This window comes from Miscanthus floridulus, chromosome 12 (assembly GCF_019320115.1).
Source record: "Miscanthus floridulus cultivar M001 chromosome 12, ASM1932011v1, whole genome shotgun sequence".
Lineage (NCBI taxonomy): Eukaryota > Viridiplantae > Streptophyta > Magnoliopsida > Poales > Poaceae > Miscanthus > Miscanthus floridulus.
In genome coordinates, this window is record NC_089591.1 from 72,939,056 (window position 1) to 72,959,885 (window position 20,830).

The following is a 20,830-nucleotide window of genomic DNA, read 5'->3' on the forward strand; positions in this document are numbered from 1 at the left end:
TTCGAGAAGGAAGGATTTACATCGGCGGACTTTGTTTTTAGCAAAAATAATATGTCCGAGTTCAGTAAAGGGAAATTTATTCGGACTTGTAAGTTGAGGAGGGGACTTGTATGGAAACACCGGCCAGTCTTATAAATATCAAGGGTGACGGCCCATTGGGTTATTCTAACTATATAATTGACCAAATCAATCTACTACCTCTCTTTTGCCCTTCCAACCCCTCAGGTTGCTGTTCATCGCTTGATCCCGATACCAAGGATAGGCCCTAGGCTTGCCGGCCGACTTAGGGTAGCCCGGGCGACGTCCTTCCCCGATGGATCCCTCCCGTGCGGGAGCTTCGATGGTTCCTTTTCTGATTTCCTCGCAAACTAGCCGTTCTTCGTCACGCAAGCACGTTGGTTATCCTTTGGTGGTTTACTCGTAAACCTCTCCGTTCTTCACCACGAAAGTGTGATATCCTCGCTACATTCTTCGGTCCGTGGCGGGCCGGACAATCTATCCCTAGCTGGTGTGTGATCCGGGATCAATCCGGCGTCAACACCAGCATAAACCTAGTATACAATTCCATGTGGCGGGAATGCTTAACACGTCGACACATTGCACAGCTAACCCTCCGCCGCGTGGCCAAGGTAGCTAGAATATTCTACACTCAGTGTTCCAAGCAATATCCGTTTTAGGCAGAAGCGGAACCAGAAAGTTGATTTTTTGAATGTTAGGGGGAGGAGCAACAATGTTGAATTTTCAAAATTTATTTGAATTTTAAAAAAATAGTGAAAAATTCACATTCACAAGGGGCCCTGGCCCCTGCCCCCCTCTCCACCCCTGGTTTTAGGGTCCGCTCGGTTAGCTTGGATTAAACCTAGGAACCATTCCAGTTTATCGAGATTAATTTTTTTTTATAAAACTTTATCAAGATTAAATAAATTAGTGATCCATTTTAACTACAAATCGTTTCAGCGACTCAACCCCAGGGAACCAAAAGGACTTAGGAGTATCACGAAAAGAGCACAGTGCCTAGAATCAAATCCATCTTAACACGCCGAAGCAAGTGCGGGCACATCAAATGGACCGAACAATTCTAAAGGATTCATGATAAAAAAAGGTGAAAGCGCGAACAAATCCGAGCGGCGAGTTCTCGCTGAAAAAGGACCAGTCCGGAATCAAATATGAATAAAATGACGTGCTAGTTCTAACGATGACCGTATTTAGGCTACATATCCATGCTGTTGAATAAGACGTTATTTCCCAACAAATGTTTTAGTTATACAAACTCAAGTTATTTCTTTATCTCATTCTATCGATTTAATCTTTATTCGATATAAAGCATCATTATCTTTCTAGCAACTAATTATTCTGGAGCTATAAAAAATACAGTGAGTAACTAGTATTATTAGGAATTTACTGTAAATTTTTTAGAGTCAACACTATCATCATTTTCTCACAAAAATTCCCACAAGTTCACATTTTAACAATATTAAGCATGTCAAAATAATTAGAGCAACCCTAAAAACAACACCAACTAGATGAACCAATTATGTCAATAGATAGATCATGATTTTAGGAACTCAACAAAATTTGTTCCACAATTTTTGAACTCCTAAATGATTTTATATTTAAATAACAAAATCAGTTCAGAATTTATATTAGGAAATCTCCACTAATTCACTGAAAAACATAAAAGAGCATCGCGGCCCAAAAAGCCCACGGCGAGCGCGGTTCCAGCACGGCCCGCGACCGGCGAGTTGGCCTAGCAATGCGGCCCAGGCGGGGGAGCCCAGCAAGCGAGAACAGGCCGGCCCAGGCGGGGCGCGCGGCCAGTGGCCCAACGGGCCGGCTCACGCGCAGTGAGTGCGGCCCAACACGGGCGGCGGTGGTATATTTGCAAGAAGGCCCCTGGGTTATTTCAAAACTAACTCGCAATACCAAACACTATTCATGATAGTCATTGATTTTTGCATTGAGAACCCTGAAGAACTTTATTCCTTACCCCGTGGTCCCTCTCGTCCTCCTCGCAAGCAGAGCACGACAGGGGAACCGGCTGGCGCCCGAACTCGGCACGGAGGGTGGCACGGTGGTGGCGGAGAACCGGCCGTGGGGCAGCGGTGGACCAGGACGCGTACGGTGTGGCCAAGGCAATCCCTACCGTGGCCGCAGAGGCGCGGCCGCGCGCAGCGGCGGGCGCGACAACCAGCGGCTAGAGGCAGCGGCGGTGGAGCTGCTGCAGTTGCGGCGCAGTGGCTGGCAAGGGCGGCTCCTCGGCACCGGGCGGGCTTGGCACGCCCCCGGCTAGGCTCTACTCGTGCCGGGGCAGGGCGCAGCGACCTGACCGCAGGCGTGCAGTGCGGCGACGGCCCGAGCAGGGGCTGCGGCGGCTCCTAGCGACGTGGCTACGGCGACCACGCGAGGAGCACAACGGAGCCGGAGAAGGAGCGTGGAAGGGAGGGGCGGCGCTGCGGGCACGTGCCGGCACCGACGAACTGGTGCGACGGCAGCGACGTTGGCCGAGCACGGAGGTGGAGCGGCGAAGGAGAAGGCGCTGGAGGTGGAGCACCGTGGAGCAGCCGGTCTGCCACGGCGGGGACGCAGAGGAGGCGAGGCGGAGCTGCGCGCGGCTCAAGGCAAGTGGCTGCGGCGGTGAAGCCGTACCGGCTAGGATGACTACGGACGGGCAGCGCGGCACAACGACGTCGGCGCGGTAGCAGCACGGCGGGGCTCGCACGCTCATGTGAAGGGGAAACGACGGCGGGCGTGGCCACTGCGGTGGTGCAGCGTGCCAGGGCAAGAGCGCGGACGCCAAGGTGCCGAGCGCAGTGGTATGCGAGGAAAAGAAAAAGGGCCTGCTGCTGCCTGAATGCTCGGTGATGCAGTAAGGTACCTGCTCGACTGTCGCTCACATTAAAATTTCGGACGCAACGCAAGAGAGGGAGAGAAGGACAGGAGCGCAGGCAAACAGACACGTCGGGGTGCAGAGCGTGCATGGGCATTAACGTGGGCAGTGCATGCAGGGAACAGGCGGACCAGGCGCTGCGGCAACATGAAAAGTGGCAGCGGTCCGACCGGAGCTAGACGTGGCCAAGGCGAGAGTGCTCTGCTAGTTAAGTCGAGGTCGAGTACACGCGCGAAAACGGCGAGGCACCACCGTCCCTCAAACTAGTGCATAGACGGGACGGCTCAAACCTAGCGGGATGTGAAGGCAGCCAGCAAGCAGCAGCGCCCCATCAGGAAGCTCAGTTCAATCACATAACACGCGCGTCGTACCGGCGAGGTAGGTGAGCTGAATGGCCAGCGGTACTTTCGTTATTATTTTTAAACTAACAAACATCACCTTGACACTCGAACAAGCATATCAATATATTCACGATGTTCATATCCTGCTGATGATATGATTTTTCTACCCACATTATATATCATTTTAGCTCTCAAATATTTATTTTCTAAGCCGACTATATATATTTTCAAACACGGCTAAAAGCACTAAAGTTTGTTACTCGATATTTTAAATACAACAAAAATCATGCTCCAAATTTTACTTAAGTACTATATACCAGTCGTATCGTATTCTTGTTTATAAAGTTTATTTTTCATGCTTAATCAAATAAACAAGCCATTCGCTCTTTTATTTGCTATCAGAAATTTTAAGCGTTTTCTTCGTACTTTTCCAAAACAAGCCCTAAACAACTTTTGTCTGCAAGATTATTTTAAAAGTTGCTAAGCACCGAGACAAGTTGACTAGCGACACTTATTTGCTTGTTTTATTTACGAAAGCGAGTCACACAAGATTCGTTTATAATTCCACATGTGCTTCAAACTTTTAAACCCGAAAATTCGTTTTACTAATTACTCTTAGGTATTAACCTAGGTACTAAGCAAGCTCGTAACATCAGAGGTGTTATAGGTGTGGTGCACACTTGTCAAATCTAGCGCTAGGTAGCTTAGAAGTAGCCCTAAGATCAATTAGAGTAAACTTCATTCACATATGATTTCGAGTTGAAAATGAATGGAGGGTCAAATGATTGATCGGACGCTAGTCTGATTGTGATCGAACGCTGGAGGGTGAGTCCGGTCAGTTCATTTGATATAATGAAGTCGTCTGGTACTGATCGGACGCTGAGTGAAAGTGGACCAGACGCTGGGTGCCTGCATTCGGTCAACTCCAAGGAGGTTCCAGAGAAGGATTTTCTTGACCGGACGCGTCCGATCAGTGCTGATCGAACACTGGTCAGGATCTGGTAACTGACTGGACGCTGAACAGTGAAGTGACCGGACTTTGGGTGCCAGCGTCCGGTCAACATCAGTAAGGTTCCAAAGAGCGTTTTTCTTGATCGGACACGTCTGGTCGGTGCTGATCGGACGTAGGTCAGAGTCCGATCAGAACTTAATGGCTCTTTCTGACACAGTGACGGGGATAACTGACCGGAGCGTCCGGTCACCCCGTAGAGTGCTGACTCAACCTCCAAACGTTATGTTTTGAATGAGGGGGTATAAATACTTACTCCACTCGTCCATGGGAAGTCTCTTGCCCATTTGTTCAGCTGAGAAACACCCTTGAGAGTGTAAAGGAGAGCAAGAGACTAGTGAGATGATTGAGATTTGAGAATCCAAGATTAAGGTCCTCATTAGTGTAAGGAAAGTAGCAAGTGTGCATCCATCCTTCTCATTAGGCTTGTCGTGGTCAAGTGAGAGTTTGTGCTTGTTACTCTTGGTGATCGCCATCACCTAGACGGTTCGGTGGTGATTGAAAGTTTGGTGATCATCCGGCGAAGCTTGTGTATGACCCAACTCAAGTTGTGAGCGGTTGTGGGCGATTCACCGCAATGGAGTATCGAAGAATCAGCCCGTAGAGAGCACTTGATCTTTGCGCGGATCAAGGAGGAGCTACACCCTTGCGCGGGTGCTCCAACGAGGACTAGTGGAGAGTGACGACTCTCCGATACCTCAGAAAAAACATCGTCGCGTTTTTTTTTCTCTTTACTTTGAGTATTTATATTTGAGCAATTTATTTCTTGTATTTACATTCCTAGAATTACTATGCTAGAGTAGGATTGGGATTTAGGATGCAAAATTTTTGTGTGGTAGAACAATAGAAATATATTCTAGGCACAAGAGGAGAAGTGGGCTAAGTGTATGGTTTAATTATTGTAAAAAATTAAAATTAGCCTAATTCACCCCCTCTTAGTCATCTTGATCATTTCAAACATAAGAATGAAATACCTGAAATATTTAGAACATACTCTTACAACATATGTGTGAAACATATGCTACATCCAGATCAAAACGCTTGCAACATACGTCTAACAGATGAAACACTTTGAACAAACGCTTGCAACATGCCTCTGAAACACTTGTAGCATATGCAACATCCCAATCTAGTTTCGCAACATCCATATGAAACACTTGCAATATACCTCTGAATTGAAACACTTGAAACATACGTTTGCAACATGCGCTTTCAGCGCAACATCTCCTTACTGCATGGGAATGGAGGCTCATCGGCGCGTGGAATTCACCGGTGTAGAGCTCGCCGGTGGCGCGGAGCTTGCTGCTCCAGTGAAGAAGGCCATGGCAGGTCCCATGGAGAAGGCTGCGGCAGGTCCATGCGCTAGAGAAGCCCGTAGAGGGTGGGAGACGCGGTGGAGAGGGAGGAAGATGGGCTGTCGTGCTCTGGCGCGGAGGAGATACCGGCCAGCGGAGTGGAGGCGTGATGGAGAGGGAGGCACGGTGGAAAGGGAAGCGCGGTGGAGAGCACCGTCGTTGAGGCGGTGCAGCGGAGTGTCATGACGCTGCGGTGATGTGAGTTTTTTTTAGAACGATAGGGCTGAGTGGATAAACAGATATGCCGTTGTTTTGATACGTCGTGGCCCGCCATCGGCGTCGTCCGGACAGACGGACGCCGTATACCAGCGTTACCGATGATTAAAACCACTGCTCAAAAGTCATGATCATAACTGGTGAAGTTTCAGATTGATCTAATTCAACGCCCATAATTAACGCCTGATGTAAAAGTATAAGGCTTAACACTTTAAAAACAAATCCTAGGGGAACATATATCACGGATAATACATGGACTCTATTCTTTCATCCTTGGAATTAAGTAGTACGTAAGCAACTTGTATAATGTATATCCCATCCACCCATGCGACCACTGATCACCACAAAATGAAAGTACCAAAGTAATCTATTATTCTAAATTTTTATTCCTTTTCTATTCCCTCTGTACTTTTATAAAAGGCCCGCAGGCTGGATGACATAAGATCAAGGCTAATAACTTAGCCAGCTGAAAGTTGTAACACCATGCCATGTCATATATAGCTGGTTATATAGCCAACCTATATTATATGTTGGCTGCAACAATGATCACAAGCATTTAATACTTACGTATGTGTGGACGTATCACGGCATCCAAAGCGAGCAAGATGGGAGCCAAATGTCGACCTGCAGCCTGCAGCTGGCTGGGAACAGGCTGCATGGTGCGATTCAGCCGGGCTGAGAGTTAAGCGTCGGCTCTTGCTTCTCTCCTTTTCTCTCTCTGCCAAATCACGCTACTTTTCTGATGTGGACTCTATTTAGCCGGTCACGCTACTTTTCTGATGTGGACTCTATTTAGCCGGCTGAGTAATCCTTGTTATACTTGCTGTAAGTCGTCGAGGTGCAATGCATACGCTGCCTCTCTATATATGTGCAGTTTATGCACGCACACTCGACTTGCTCTGCCTCCGCGCCGCCCCTCCCCTCCTGCTCGATCCGCCTCACCTCCTCCGCCTCTGCTGCTGCATCGCAATGTCCCAGTCCCAGAGCGAGGCGACCATACGCCGGGCGGGTGCGGTCGTGGCGCTCGCCGCGGCGTCCGTGCTCATGGCCATGGGCTTCCCCGCGGTCGAAGAGCGCGCGCATGTCGTGCTGGCCCTGCACGCCGTCCTGCTGCTCGGCTGCGCCGCGGTGCTGCTCTCCCCGGGGCACGGCCCCGTGGCCGACCTCGCGCGCCGGGCCACGGAGGCTTCCCGGGGGACGACGTCCCTCGGCGCGTCGGCGCGCGCGCCCGCCGGATTGCTGCGGTGGCTCGGCTTCGCCGGCATCCTGCTCTACGTTGCCGGCGACGTCGCCGCGCGGAACAAGGCCGCGGTGGAGGCAGTGGCGACGTGGCTGGATACGGTCAGAGATTTCCTCCTCTTCCTGATGTTCTTGGTGGGAGTCTGGGCAGTCTGCCTGTCCATGGTCAGTGGAATGGCAGTCCCGCCACCGCGGTCGTCGGCTGTGGCGGCGGTGGCGGAGGAGGAAGACCCTGACGGCGTGGAGGTCAACGCCATGGAGCCTGCACGTGTCGTTGTTGATTCAAAGGTTTGGAATATCCATAGCTTTGCTCTTACTTATCTTGAATCTCTTATCAAAGACTTGTGCTCCTGCTCCTACTAAACGTATCTCTGTTACTCTGTTTTTCCTCAGCTCTAACCAGTGACGACGGCGGCAGGAAGACGAAGAAAGCCTCTGGCAGATGGCGATTGTATCATAAATAAACAACAGGAGCCACATATAGCTGTAGCTCTTCTTTGTTCAGTATTTGCCCCCTTTTGTACAGTATTTTGTCGAAATTAGATCTTTGTACATCATTGATATAGGATTTGAGTTCCGTATGCAGTAGTATTTGAGTTTTCGGAGTCTTTAGAACTGTCCAAACTTGACATCACAGCACAACGAAAAACGAAGTTCATGTTCTGAAATACTAGCATTTTTTTTTTGGTATCTTCTGTTCGTAAAGAAACCAGCAAGTACCGAGCAAATATTTGTATCTTGTGGAGTGTTGAACCCCGCTCTGACGTATCCTGATGTGGACTTTCTCAGTCCCATGAGGCAGGAAGTTCTTTTCCTGCTTAGGCCCCATTCGGTTTCTGGAATTGACCATCAGGAACCATTGTCAGCCGGATTTATTACTAAAGTTTATATAAGCATTCCTCGGCCGGAATGCTTCCGGGGCTGAATTTGCTCTAAACGAACGGAGCCTTAGGCAGTTGGCACTGACGGGCTCTCAGATTGTCTAGTAGTAGTACTTGATCTACAAAACTAGTGTCCTCTTGCATGTTTTTCTGAAGATACGCTAAACTAAACTATCCATGACGTTTGTGCGCTACTCCAGCAGCTGTTGAAGCCGCTGTTGCTGGTTTTCTTCAGCCGTAGCTGCTACAGTAAGCACTTCCGAGCAGGTTGTACATTCCTATAGCTACTGATACATAAATCAAAATGATGGTTCCTATCGTGTTGTTGACTTGTCGTTGGAATGTGTTTGGAAGGAGCGAAGAGGATATAGATATGTAAAGCATATGCCCTTTTACAGCTGTTTCTCTCAATGCTAATCCATAAAACAAACGAGACATTAACGAAAAGTAGGAGTCCAGAGTAAACTAACACCCTGTTCGCTTTATCGTTTCTATAACTTATAAGCCAGCTGATGTTGTTTCATTGTGAGAGAAAAACACTATATCATAAGTGATAAGCATGGCTGATACGACCGAGCGAACACGGCGTAAAATCGTGGCTGCATTGTCGCCGTAGAAAGGTGTTTGAAAGGAGCGAGGAGAGGAAAGAAAAATAAAAGTACTACTAGTAGACATTTGTGCCTTCTCCAGTTGGATTTGTGTATTCTGCTGGTTCCACGTGGCCCAGGTTCAATGCTGGCATGCTGCATCGGTACAAACTGTACTGCAATGCAATCTACAGGAGAAGTAGTAGTAGGCAAACATTTCAGGCAAAGATAGAGATTAGAGAGGGTAGCAAGGGATTTTCGCTGTGCAGGGCCTTCAGCCTGATGCCGGATTTTCTAGCATCGGACCTGGAGCTGCACCTGCATCAGATGGGCTTTGGAGTTGTGCAGTGCACAGCAGGCCCGCGGCGGCGAGGCGGGCCGCGGGTAGCGTGTAATGTGCAGGGCACGGGGAGTTTTGTCCGCAACCTACTGGACTTAATGCCTGTTTGGCTGAAAATATCGTCGACTGATTTGTTACGAGAGAAAAATATTATTTGTTGACTAAAAAAATATGGCTTATAAACCAAGCGAACAGGGCTAAAGCTCGAGACCGAGAACAAGCCCTTGTGTGCACGCTGCCTATCAGCGTTCGAATCTCAGGTTCGGCGCTGGCACCGAGATTTACTCCACAGTAATATTTTAGTGAAGCATCTCAACGCGTGGTGCTACAAGAGGACTACAATGCACCTGTCGCCTACAGAGCCTTCATGTCTCTAGTGACCCCTCCAAGGATGCGTCTCGTATCTGTATATAGTTATAGGTCTGATTGTGTACCAAGTGGTGTGGATAATGTGTGCGTGTGTGTGGTGTAAGTGTGTGTCTGTATGCGAATAGATGTTTGGGTTGTATCCAGACGAGAGGTGTAAAAAAAAACAAGCTCGAGACCGGACTGCCCGAGCAAGAGTCCAGAAGAGAGAGACTGCGCTGCCGCCCTCAACGTGCCTGTCGTCTGTCTTAGCCTCGAAGAAGAAACTCTCTCCCGTGTTATATACTTGGACAGATTTTATTAGATTCAGGGAAGATCGACCAGCTCAACACTAGTTCGATTTGTTAGGTGTCGCGGCATCGCGCCGTGCATCGATCGATGAGACCGGCAGAAAGAGGCGAGGAGATGCTGTCAATTAAATCGTTCATCCTACGTAGTACATTCCTACGGTAAGGTTTGCGCTAGTTCGCGGCTGCCGCTCGGAGTACACACTCCATCGGAGTATATTAGGACCTCCGACCGGCGGCGATGCACCGGCGACAGAGGCGAGAATTCTGTTCGCATCTCCAGAAGCCAAAAAGGACTGCACTTCACGTTGCCGCCGTCGCCTGCTTGTCCATGCCACTATGCCAGTACATATGAGACGTGACAGCGTCCTGCTTGACACTTCTGACTAGACGATCAATAACGTCCAAAGTCAAGTCTTCTCTCTGTTTTTTGGAATGCAGAATTTCTTTTTCATTACTATAATTTCCCTGTAAATTAACTGATTTCTGTAAAATTCAGATATGATTCCTGCGAAAGAATTGTTGGTTTATCGCAATGAACTAGAATTGTTGATATCATTAATGATTTTATTTCAAATAACACTAAGACAATGATACTGTTCAAAAAAAGAGTATGCAACCAAGGGCTGAATATGTACGATTCTTGGTTTATCGCAATGATGTACATGCTATTCAGCCTGTTCGTTTGGCTGTGGCTTGTCATAAACGATCGTAAATTTCCAATCAGAACAATATTTTTCTCATACAAACCAACCAACAGTACTTCTTCACGAACCAGCCAACCGAACAAGCTGAATTATCGTTGCATTTTTCTAGGCCGGCCTGCACAGCCAATCCCTCACCCTCACATATTTCACCTACGATCTCTGCAATCCTCCACCCACAAACCAAGTTCCTGACAACGAGAAATAGCAAGCTGGTGGATACATAGTGTCTGTATATTAGCACCATAAAGCCACCAACAACCCCTTACATAGTGCAGGTTGAACCGTGCAATTGGTAAGCCCAACAAGTACTAGCAGCTGGTAGATACTGGTAGATACTAGGTTAGGTAAACATTTATACATCAGCTAACTTTCTGCCACCCAAAAGGTTCAAGACACCCAGCAATTTCCAGATGCGAGCTTGTCCAACGCTCCCGCCTCCATAACTGAGTGAAGGAACAAGGAAACATGTTAACATCAGGACAGGCATTCATCATCCTGGAAATTGTGTAACGTTCACTAATTTCTACAAAACAGTAAGAAGTCAAACAAGGAGAGTCACTTGCAATGGAAGTACAGTAAGTTTTAGAAACAAACATCTCTTTGGTTCAAACTGTGGACATGTCAAATTAAGAATAAGAAGACAATGTGCCAAGCTATCTACGCTTCCAACAACAGCTAAGGCAATATGCCTTCCGACAAATACTAAACAAACAATTATCTTGCTAAACTTACAGAAAAAGTAATATTTTACCAAAAAAAGTACAGAAATGAAATTGTGTAAACTACTACTACAAACCTACAAGAGAAAGGTGGAGCACAGAGTCCAAGTACCAATGAAATGTATCTGGAAAGGAAAAGGCGATGGTACAATAAAAAAAAACCAACATCAGTTGAAAGAGTCACCTAGTACTTGCTCAGTTCATGCATTGATTGCATGCCTATTAGACATTGATCAAATAGCTTGGACAAAAGGAAGCCATCCACCCAAAATATATTGGCTTTGCAATGTGAGATCAAGATAACCTCACTAAAGCAGCATAGGTCCTTGTATTTTCAAAATTAATGGAAGTGAGATTATAAACATTGAAGTTTGTTGATCAAAAGCTGAAAGTTCAAATACAATGTGGAAATGGGAGAATTTACCCCCAAAAACAACAGAAGTATGAAACTCTGATTCAACCATTTCAAACAATGAAGGTCAAATTTTACCTGTGCTGCAATCACCACATTAGAAGCTACTAGTTTCATCAGTGCTCACTTTCAAAGTACGAAGTTGCTCGAATTATGTAGACCTGCACCACTTGCACAAGAGAAATTGCTTGGTCAGCATTATTACAATCATAGATTTCTCCTAGTTAGTCCTTAAGAAAAACAGATGGTACTGGAACAACATGATAGATAAGAGTCCATGATAACATCTGAATCTGATAACTGGAAACAATTGAAGTAAATCTGTACAAAGGTCAAGTTTGAAACAAGACAGATTTTTATTTCTTCCTAAAGAATCTTTGATTCTGTAAATTTGGGTTATTGTTATTCAGTTCCCTGCAGCAACACTCAGCCACCATGCAAGTTCCACTGACAATTCAGACATGTTCTTGCTATGCAAAATAGATCTCAATCACCTTGAACCTTGTCTGCTCAATCAGTTGGAAGACCAAGCAATCTCCATCATGCAGCTTGTGCTCGATGGCGAACCCTTTCCATCCAGTGCTGAGGCCAGCCTTCGTTGCGAGGTAGAGCGTGTCTGACTCGTCATCCTCCTCATCCACCAGGGTGACCGTCTCATCACTCTTCGGCAGGTGCTTCCGGCAGAAATACGTCGGGAGGCCCTGCGATTTCACACGCCAACCAAACAAGAATTTACCTCGATGGGGGGATGAATTAATAATCGAAAACAGCAGGACGTGCCGAACTGAAGCTTCCTCTAGTTTACCAGCCAGAAGCCTCTGGTGACATGGGACTGTATCATGGGCTGTATGAAGATGGGGAAGCTGGAGCCCAGATCTTGCACCAGCTCCTCAGCCTTAGAGATGGCGTAGCTCCTCTCGGCAGCGTCCAGCGGCACCCGCGCATTATACTTGAGCTTCCTGACCCTGACCTGCAGAAATGCCAATTGGATAAAGAAAACCCAGAGAGAAAAGAAGGCCTCGAGCGACACAAGTTCACACTGACATGGTAGTACACGGGCTTCTCGGGGAGGTCGGCGAGTCGGCCGGACCGCCGTAGCGGCTCCGCGCCGACGGCGGCACCGTCCCGCGGCACCCGCGCCTTCCCCTTCTTGGCCTGCAGAAAAAGCCGATTTGGATAAAGTATACCCAGAGAATGACAGAAAAGAAGGCATCGAGTGACACAAGAAACAGCTATCAGTCAAGAAACCGGGACACACCGACGAGGGTTTGGCAGCAGCGGCGGCCTCTCTGACGGCGGCGGAGAGGCGGTGGAGCTGCAGCTCCTCCAGCTTCGGCTTGTTCGCCTCTATCTGCCTCTGCCGCTGCTCCTCGTAAGCCACCGTCACCGCCACCGCCACCGCCTCCGCCATCTCCCTTCTCTCTTGTCTGTTCCCCACTTGGATTTCTTTGAGCAGCTTCGGGGAGGAGAGCTGACGAGGCGGCGGTGCTGAGAAAAAAGAAAGAATGGGGGACTTGGAGAAGTCCTTGTATCTGTGGACCCGATCCAGGTGCACACGGACGGCACAAGGGTTCCGAAATTGAAATTTTGTTATAGGATGCAGTTGGCCCATCCCTACTTTCTCGAATCCGAATTATCCTTGTCTTGTGATCGCGTCGGCCCCGCACGGCGCACGCCCCGGGCCCGGCCCAAACTGACGTGGACGTCCGTCCTGCCCAACCAACCTCGCATGTGCACCGGCACACGAGCGGCCGTACTATCTTCATGATGCAATGCAACGAGAGTTCGACGGGCCATGTTTAGTTCCTATGTAGAAATTTACACCTGTCTCATCGAATATTTAACATATATATATATATATATATAGTATTAAATATAGACTAAAAAAATAACTAATTATACAGATTAGGACTACTTTACGAGATGAATCTTTTAAGCCTAATTAGTCTATGATTTGACAATAAAGTGCTACAGTACATACATGTGTTAATGACGGATTAATTATACTTGATAAATTCGTCTCGGGGTTTACCGACAGATTCTGTAATTTATTTTTTATTAGTATCTGAACACCCCATACAACACCCTCACATGACATCTCAAAACTTTACACCCTGAAAGGTCTGAGAAATTCGCAACCTACTGGCCTTTGCTCGCCGCGGTGTCTGCAACCAAGCACGAGACCGGACTGCCCAAGCAAGAGTCCATAAGGGAGAGACTGCGCTGCAGCCTGCGGGCTGCGGCGGATCGTTTTCCGTGTCGCCCTAATCGTGCCTGTCGTCAGTCTTAGCCTCGAAGAAAAAAAAATCTGTCACGTGTTAATTTGTTATTATATACTTGGACAGTTTTTGTTAGATCCAGGGAAGATCGACCAGCTCAACACTAGTTCGATTTGTTAGGTGTCTCGGCATCGCGCCGTGCATCGATCGATGAGACCGGTAGAAAGAGACGAGGATATGCCGTTAATTAAATCAATAAAGTTTTGTTCAGCGTCCTGCTTGACACTTCTAACTTGACGATCGATAACGTCCAAAGTCAAGTCTTCTCTCTGTTTTTTAGAATGCGGATTTTTTTCATTACTATATTTTCTCTATAAATTAAACTCTGCGAAATTCCTTCATCATACGGGACTCGCAGAAGGGGATCCAAAGAAAGGGAGGTGGAAGGGATAGCTGAACTTGATGGTGTAGCCGTGTAGGCGTAGCCGACTAGAGCCGCCCCTGAGCATCTATGTACTGATGTCTAGATGCTTTTCCCCTCGTCCAATTCAAAAGAAGACACGGAGGTAGAGGGCCGTTTGATCCATTAGTTAATATAATACTGTTACAAGCTAAAATTAGGAAATAGACTTGCTAATAATCCTGCTAACAAATTAGCAGGTGGATGTACTTCTCTCCGTCCTAAAAAAAGCTTGATGTTTTAGCAATTCGAACTAGGTTAGGCTCATATCAACGAGATTGTGGTATGCATGCCTCCATGCATTCTTTTTAATTACTGATTTATTTTCTTAATGATCATTGATCACCTTCATAAAACCTAAGTACACGGCTAATTTCAATGAGCACTAATTGACTAATCTATCCTAAAAATCCTAAACATCATGTTTTTTTTCTACACAGAGGTAGTAGAACACAAAGTATCCCAGAAATTCTAGGACATTTTCTAATAAACCAGATGAGAAATGACGCAACATCTTTTCTGGTCAGCATATTCGGGTTGGTAATATAAACAAATGACAGGTATGTATATGAATGTTGTCTTTTTAAAACTGACTTAGGCCTTGTTTGATTGTTTTCAAAATCAAATGGATTGAAAGGGTTGGAGGCGGTTGAGTAGGATTTTGACTTGTAGGGAATTTAATCCCTCTTAATCCCTTCCAAACCCCTTGGTTTTGGGATCAAACAGACAAGGCCTTAGTGGGTTAGCTCATCTAAAAACCCTTACAACTTTGGGCGCTGGCGTGCACGATTTGGAAGTTCGGCGCGCACACCTCTTGCACAACAGTTTTTAGTGGCAAAAAACCACACACACAACAGCTCTTCTACCCTGACTCCGACGCCCTCGCCCCCGCTGTCGCCTCGCCGCGGCGAGCTAGGGTTTCGACGGAGCTTCGTGGTCACAGCCTCGCCTGCGGCGCCACCTTCTTCCCCTCCCGCATCCCCCCGCGCGATGCCACCATGGCCGAAGCTCCCCTGCCCCGACCTGGCCCGAGCGCCGCTGCCGCCACCAGCTCCCCTAAATGGCCCATTGGCCATCCCACCGCCTGGCCGGCCTTCCTCCCCCCAGCCGGCCCCTTCTATACCCGCCGAAGTTGGAGAAGATAAGGGAAGAGCTCGTCGGAACCCTAGAAAGCATATCCGAGAGGAGAAGGCCTACATGGCATGGATCCGCCGCTGCCACATCCGCCATCACTACTACAGATTGACCTATCACCAACGCCACTATCACCGTCGGTATCACTAAAAACGATGGTGATAGCTATCACCAATGGTTTGTAACATGAACCGTTGGTGATGAGAGTATCACCGCCAGTTCGTAAGAACGTCCGGGTCGATAACTATCACCACCGCTTCGTCTTACCAACCGACGGTGATAATCCATCATCACAGCCGGTTTGCACCACCAGCCGACGGTGATGATGTGCTCCTCATCACTGCCGTCTCACCATATGAACCAACGGTGAAGACATTTTCACCGCCAGCTCGTTATATGATACGGCGGTGATAACCATGTTGTAGTATAAATAAATTCATAACTTTTTTAAAGAAAAGTTAGATGAAAACAAACTTTATATCAAAGTTGTAGATCTCGATGCAATCGATAACTTTGTAGTTGATGACTTTTTCATTTGGAACCATTTACGTTCCCAGAATTCTGTTTGAAGCGCTCAAATTTTGAAATTTAACTTTTTTTAATTGTACAAATGACCCTAGATGAAAAACAACCGAAACTAAAGTTGTAGATCTCGATGAGATATACAACTTTGCAGTTGACAACTATTTCATTATAAATCATTTATAGTCTCAAATTTATATCTGAAGTTTTCAAATAAAAAAAAACAAAATTTTTAAATAATCTCGGATGGAAAATTTACCAAAACCAAAGTTATAGATCTCAATGAGAACAACAACTTTATAGTTGATGAGTTTTTTATTTAAAATCATTTGAGGTCCCAAAGTATGGCTGAAGCTTTGATGTTTTGAAATTCAAATTTGTCAAACGACCTTGGACGGCAAAACAACCAAAATCAAAGTTGTAGATCTCGATTAGAACAATAAATTTGTAGCTTATGACTTTTTCATCTGAAGTCGTTTAGGGTCCTAAATATTCATTTTAAATCCTAAAAAGTGAATACTAGGGGAATGTATATGCTTTATAAACACAAGCGACTTAGGGATGGAGTGGTTAGAGGAGAGTGGTTAGAGCAGCTAAGAGCAAAGTTCTCATATTCGAATCACAGCACCACTTGTCGGGTACCGCGAGAAGGGGTACCCTAAGCAAGACCCAAAAAAAACAACTGCTTAGACTTCGTAAAGATCGAAACCAGCTAAAACGCTGCCGGCCTCGGCCGATTCTCCGACTCGCCCGAGGCTCCAAGGGCCTCGGCCAATTCTCCGACTCGCCCGAGGCCCATCGCCACGGGCCTCGGCCGATTCTCCGATTCGCCCGAGGCCCCCTCACTACTGATCCCGAGCGATCCCCCGCCAAAGGCCTCGGCCGGGCCACCGACCCTCCGTCTCGCGCAAGGCAGGCTCGGCAGCACTCCGCTGCCTCTTCCTTCTCCCGTCCCTCTGACAAAACGTCGTGTCGCATCAACTCAGCCAACTGCTGCCCCTGACGACAACGGCATGCTCGGCACAGTACAGCAGAATGGCCGATGGGATAGGAGGCAGGATTGGGCAGGGGTTACCCGCCACTGTACTAACCACCATGCACATGGTTGACGCCCATGCCTCACTGTGCTGCCAACTCCTGCTCCGAGGACAACGCGGCGTGGGAAGCCACGTCTGGGCTACTGTGGCCTCGGAATCAGTACCCAGGACCAATAATTCCCTCCAGGGCCTCGGCGGTTTGCTTCAGGGGCTCGACAGCCTGGGGACCCATGTCCGCCAACGCCCCCCGCGATGGCTTGGCCTCGGCACCTACAGAACCACGGCCCCCTACGACGTCATCACGCGATGACCTGCACGTCCCTCGGACTGGGCGGGGGTTACCCATCACTGTGCTAACCACCATGCACATGGTTGACACCCATGCCTCACTGTGCTGCCAACTCCTGCCCCGAGGACAACGCGGCGTGGGAAGCCACGTCTGGGCTGCTGTGGCCTCGGAATCAGTACCCAGGACCAATAATTCCCTCCAGGGCCTCGGCGGTTTGCTTCACAGGCTCGGCAGCCTGAGGGTCCATGACCGCCGAGCCCCCCACGATGGCTCGGCCTCGGCATCTGCAGAGCCGCTGCCCACTACGACGTCATTACACGGTGACCAGCACGTCGCCCGCCATGTCCTGCATCAAGCTGTACTGGAGTCCCACGACGCACAAGATCGAGTATGACCGGCACGTCACTTCTGCACGACAAGGACGGGGCCACTCCGTCGACCACGCCGCAACAGTGGCCGGCTACAGGGCTCGGACACGCCACCCCCGTTTTTAGAACGCCATGTAGCAACATATGTAGGTTCCTGGTTCTCCCTTGGAGTATAAAAGGGAAGGACCGGGGCCATTTCTAGGGGGGAAAAAAGGAGGACGAACACACCGATAGAACTAGACACTTCCGCTACGCTGGTGGAGAACAACGCCTCAAGCAGCCCGCACCACCCTCGCCGAGACCTGGGGCTAGCCCCCTCTCTCACCTAGCTTGTAACCCCCTACTACGAGCACTCCGGTGCAAGGAATACAAGATCGATCTCTCGGACTGGACGTAGGGCCTCGATTGCCTGAACCAGTATAAACCTTGTGTCTCTTTGCATCACCATCCGGGATTAGGAGCACGCAGCACAAATTCACTCGTTGGTTGAGGGACCCCTGGTTCCAAAGCAACGACAGTTGGCGCGCCAGGTAGGGGAAGCTACGTGTCAGCTTCGTCATCCTAGCAAGTTCCGGATGGCAGACCCCGTACGACCATTGCGTCTCGGCACCGTGGTTTGGTTTGGGAGCCTAGAATTCATGTCCCTAGGGCATGAGTATGACATGGTGCTCCTCACTCCTCGAGCCCCACCGTCCGACGGTGAAGTCGCGCCCCGGCAGCCCAGGCGCAGGCGGCGCCCGGGCGGCCGTTCTCGCCACGCTCGCCAGGCGCGACGCGAGCGGGGCCACCCCGACGTCACGCGAGCCCGGGGCGTCACGCCCCTCCTCGCCGATGCCCTACGACCAGCTATTGGTACGGGGTCCCTGGCTGGGGACCTGTCTGGCCTGAGCATGGACGAAGGAAAATCGCCGGTGGCTCGCGGCGACGCCCAGTCGTCTAGCTTCGCTCTACCACTCCCTCAAGAGCCGACCCCGGTGGGGCAGAATATGGAGACGGCACCGTCCCCATACCCCTTTGGGTTGAGAGATGCCGCCGCCTCTTACGCCTACGCATACGCTGCCACCCACGAGCACCCTGCGGAACGCCGCCAGCGCTTCGCTCTCGACCTGAGCACCCGCTTCGACCCCTCGGACGAGGACGAGGCATGGCCCGGGGTGGATTTCTCCGAACTCCACAACCCTGGGGCTTTGCGCCAATTCTTGGCCGCAAGCGACTACTGCCTCGGCTACTCTGACTCTGACGACGAGGGGACTTACGATCCATCTCGTGAGTGCTTCCACGTCGGGCTCGGGATGCCAAGGGCGGGTGAAGAGGACGAAAGGACAGGCAACCATTCCCCGCCCCGGGCAGGGGCGGGCGACACCACACCTCCGCGTCTCGAGGCCCCGGCAGCACGGGACGAGAATCCCGTTCGTGGGGGGCATCGACGCCCAGATCTGGAGCAGCTCCGCGAGCTTCGAGACAAGGTCGAACAAGACCGACTCCTTCTGCAACAGCTTCGGAACACTCTCGAGCAGGAACAGCTGGGGCGCGGTGAGGGCGGAGGAGCCCGAGGGAGGGCCCGCGACGTCCATCGCCGCATCAACAACGACGAGGAGGAAGCGCCACCCCCAATCTTTAATCGCGCCAGCCAGAATGTCGCAGCCGCTGCGATGCTGGTCCGATCGATGCCCGAGCCCTCCACCACCGAGGCCGACCAAGGGACGGACTGGCGAGTCCCTTTCCTCGATCGCCTCGTTCGAGGAGAGCTTCCTGCTGACAGAGCCGAAGCCCGGCGGCTTGCGCGACGCGCCAAGACTTACGTCCTCTGCGACGGCGAGTTATATAGGCGTAGCCCATCTGGTATTCTCCAATGATGCATCACCACCGAGGCTGGCCGATCCTTGCTTTGTGACTTGCATGCGGGAGTCTGCGGGCACCACGCGGCGCCTCGCGCGCTCGTGGGTAACGCCTTCCGCCAAGGTTTCTATTGGCCGACGGCGGTGGCAGACGCCACGAGGCTAGTACGCTCCTACGAGGGATGCCAATACTACGCTCGACAGACGCACCTCCCGGCCCAAGCCCTCCAAACCATCCCCATCACATGGCCATTCGCCGTATGGGGGCTGGACATGGTTGGGCCTCTACAGAAGGCACCCGGGGGCTATACCCATCTGCTGGTAGCTATCGACAAATTCTCCAAATGGGTCGAGGCTCGTCCGATCGCTCAGATCAAATCCAAGCAAGCGGTGCTGTTCTTTACGGATATCACCCACAGGTTCGGGGTTCCTAACACCATCATCACTGACAATGGGACACAATTCACCGGTCACAAATTCCTAACTTTCTGCGACGACCACCACATCCGGGTGGCCTGGTCGGCCGTAGGGCACCCAAGGACGAATGGCCAAGTAGAGCGTGCCAACGGCATGATCCTACAAGGCCTTAAGCCAAGAATATTCAATCGGTTGCAGAAGTTTGGCAAGAAATGGCTTGCCGAACTCCCGTCAGTCATCTGGAGCCTAAGGAATACCCCGAGCCGAGCCACAGGATTCACACCGTTCTTCCTGGTCTACGGAGCCGAGGCCATCCTCCCCACTGACTTGGAATACGGTTCCCCGAGACTACAGGCGTACAACGAGCAAAGCAACCACACTGCCCGCGAAGACGCCCTCGACCAACTAGAGGAAGCACGAGACGTCGCGCTACTACACTCAGCCAGGTACCAGCAAGCCCTACGACGCTACCAAGCCCGGCGCGTCCGAAGCCGAGACCTGAAGGTGGGCGACCTGGTGCTGAGACTGAGGCAGAGCAACAAGGGCCGCCACAAGCTGACCCCACCCTGGGAAGGGCCATACATCGTCGCTCAAGTGCTGAAGCCCGGGACCTACAAGTTAGCCAACGAGAAGGGCGAAGTCTTCACCAACGCTTGGAACATAGAACAGCTACGTCGTTTCTACCCTTAAAATTCCAAACGTTGTTTACATTGTTCCTCGAAATGCAATAAAGAAGCGTTCTTAGTTGTTATAATTTTTCGAGAAACCCCCCTTATAGACAAGCCGATTGTATAAAACCCAAGGACCGTACGATCGTCCCAAAGGTGAAAAGGTCGGCTGAGCCGTGAGAACGACCCACGCCTCCGGGCTACGGCAGCTCCCTCACCACCTCTTCACCCAAAGGACAGCGTAGGCTCCGAGGAAGTTTTATGCAGAGGGCCTGTCTATTATCAGGGGCTCAACGTCACGATAGCGCTATAAGGGAGACTCGGCTCTGCCTCAGTAAAGCCGGGCCTCCCTCGGGGGCTAGAAAGGGGGAACCACCTAAGTCTCGAACACCGTTGTTAACAGTCTTTAAAAAATTTTTCTGCGCCAAACTCTCTCGCGCTCCGACGGGACCCTCACAAGAAACCCAAGGACCAAAAGTTTGTTTGGAGGCCAAAGGGCCGGTCGAGACGTGAGAACGGCCTACGCCTCTGG

General features: G+C 49.9%; 2 protein-coding genes across 5 annotated transcripts; one reads left to right on the forward strand and one right to left on the reverse strand.

Moving 5' to 3' along the window:
* Positions 1-6,697: 6,697 nt before the first annotated feature.
* Positions 6,698-7,712, forward strand: LOC136495308 (uncharacterized). Of its 2 annotated transcripts, none has more exons than XM_066491265.1 (2): positions 6,698-7,335; positions 7,441-7,712. In XM_066491265.1, the coding sequence occupies exons 1-2, from the start codon at positions 6,778-6,780 to the stop codon at positions 7,444-7,446; spliced, it is 564 nt and encodes a 187-aa protein (XP_066347362.1). In that variant the 5' UTR covers positions 6,698-6,777; the 3' UTR covers positions 7,447-7,712. The 2 variants fall into 2 exon arrangements, with proteins under 2 accessions (XP_066347362.1, XP_066347363.1); XM_066491266.1 differs by having other exon boundaries at positions 7,451-7,712.
* A 2,704-nt stretch (positions 7,713-10,416) lies between these two features.
* On the reverse strand, positions 10,417-12,872 carry LOC136497555 (B3 domain-containing protein Os06g0194400-like). 3 transcript variants are annotated; one of them, XR_010769345.1, is made up of 7 exons: positions 12,605-12,872; positions 12,391-12,501; positions 12,152-12,316; positions 11,841-12,047; positions 11,425-11,507; positions 11,119-11,259; positions 10,417-10,658 (listed from the first exon to the last, which is right to left on the reverse strand). XR_010769345.1 is itself a non-coding variant. In XM_066493394.1 (6 exons), exons 1-5 carry the CDS (start codon positions 12,755-12,757, stop codon positions 11,463-11,465), a joined length of 681 nt encoding a protein of 226 aa, XP_066349491.1. In that variant the 5' UTR covers positions 12,758-12,869; the 3' UTR covers positions 10,417-10,658; positions 11,425-11,462. The 3 variants fall into 3 exon arrangements, 1 of the variants encoding a protein (XP_066349491.1); XR_010769346.1 differs by having other exon boundaries at positions 11,101-11,259; XM_066493394.1 differs by lacking the exon at positions 11,119-11,259 and having other exon boundaries at positions 12,605-12,869.
* Positions 12,873-20,830: the final 7,958 nt, after the last annotated feature.

Excerpts from the sequence above, each read along its gene's own strand:
- LOC136495308 (XM_066491265.1), top strand. The coding sequence starts at position 6,778 with ATGTCCCAGTCCCAGAGCGAGGCGACCATACGCCGGGCGGGTGCGGTC.
- LOC136497555 (XM_066493394.1), bottom strand. The coding sequence starts at position 12,757 with ATGGCGGAGGCGGTGGCGGTGGCGGTGACGGTGGCTTACGAGGAGCAG. Across the intron at positions 12,317-12,390 it reads AGAAGCCCGTGTACTACCAT|GTCAGGGTCAGGAAGCTCAA; the intron begins GTCAGTGTGAAC and ends GCATTTCTGCAG. Across the intron at positions 12,048-12,151 it reads TCACCAGAGGCTTCTGGCTG|GGCCTCCCGACGTATTTCTG; the intron begins GTAAACTAGAGG and ends GTGAAATCGCAG.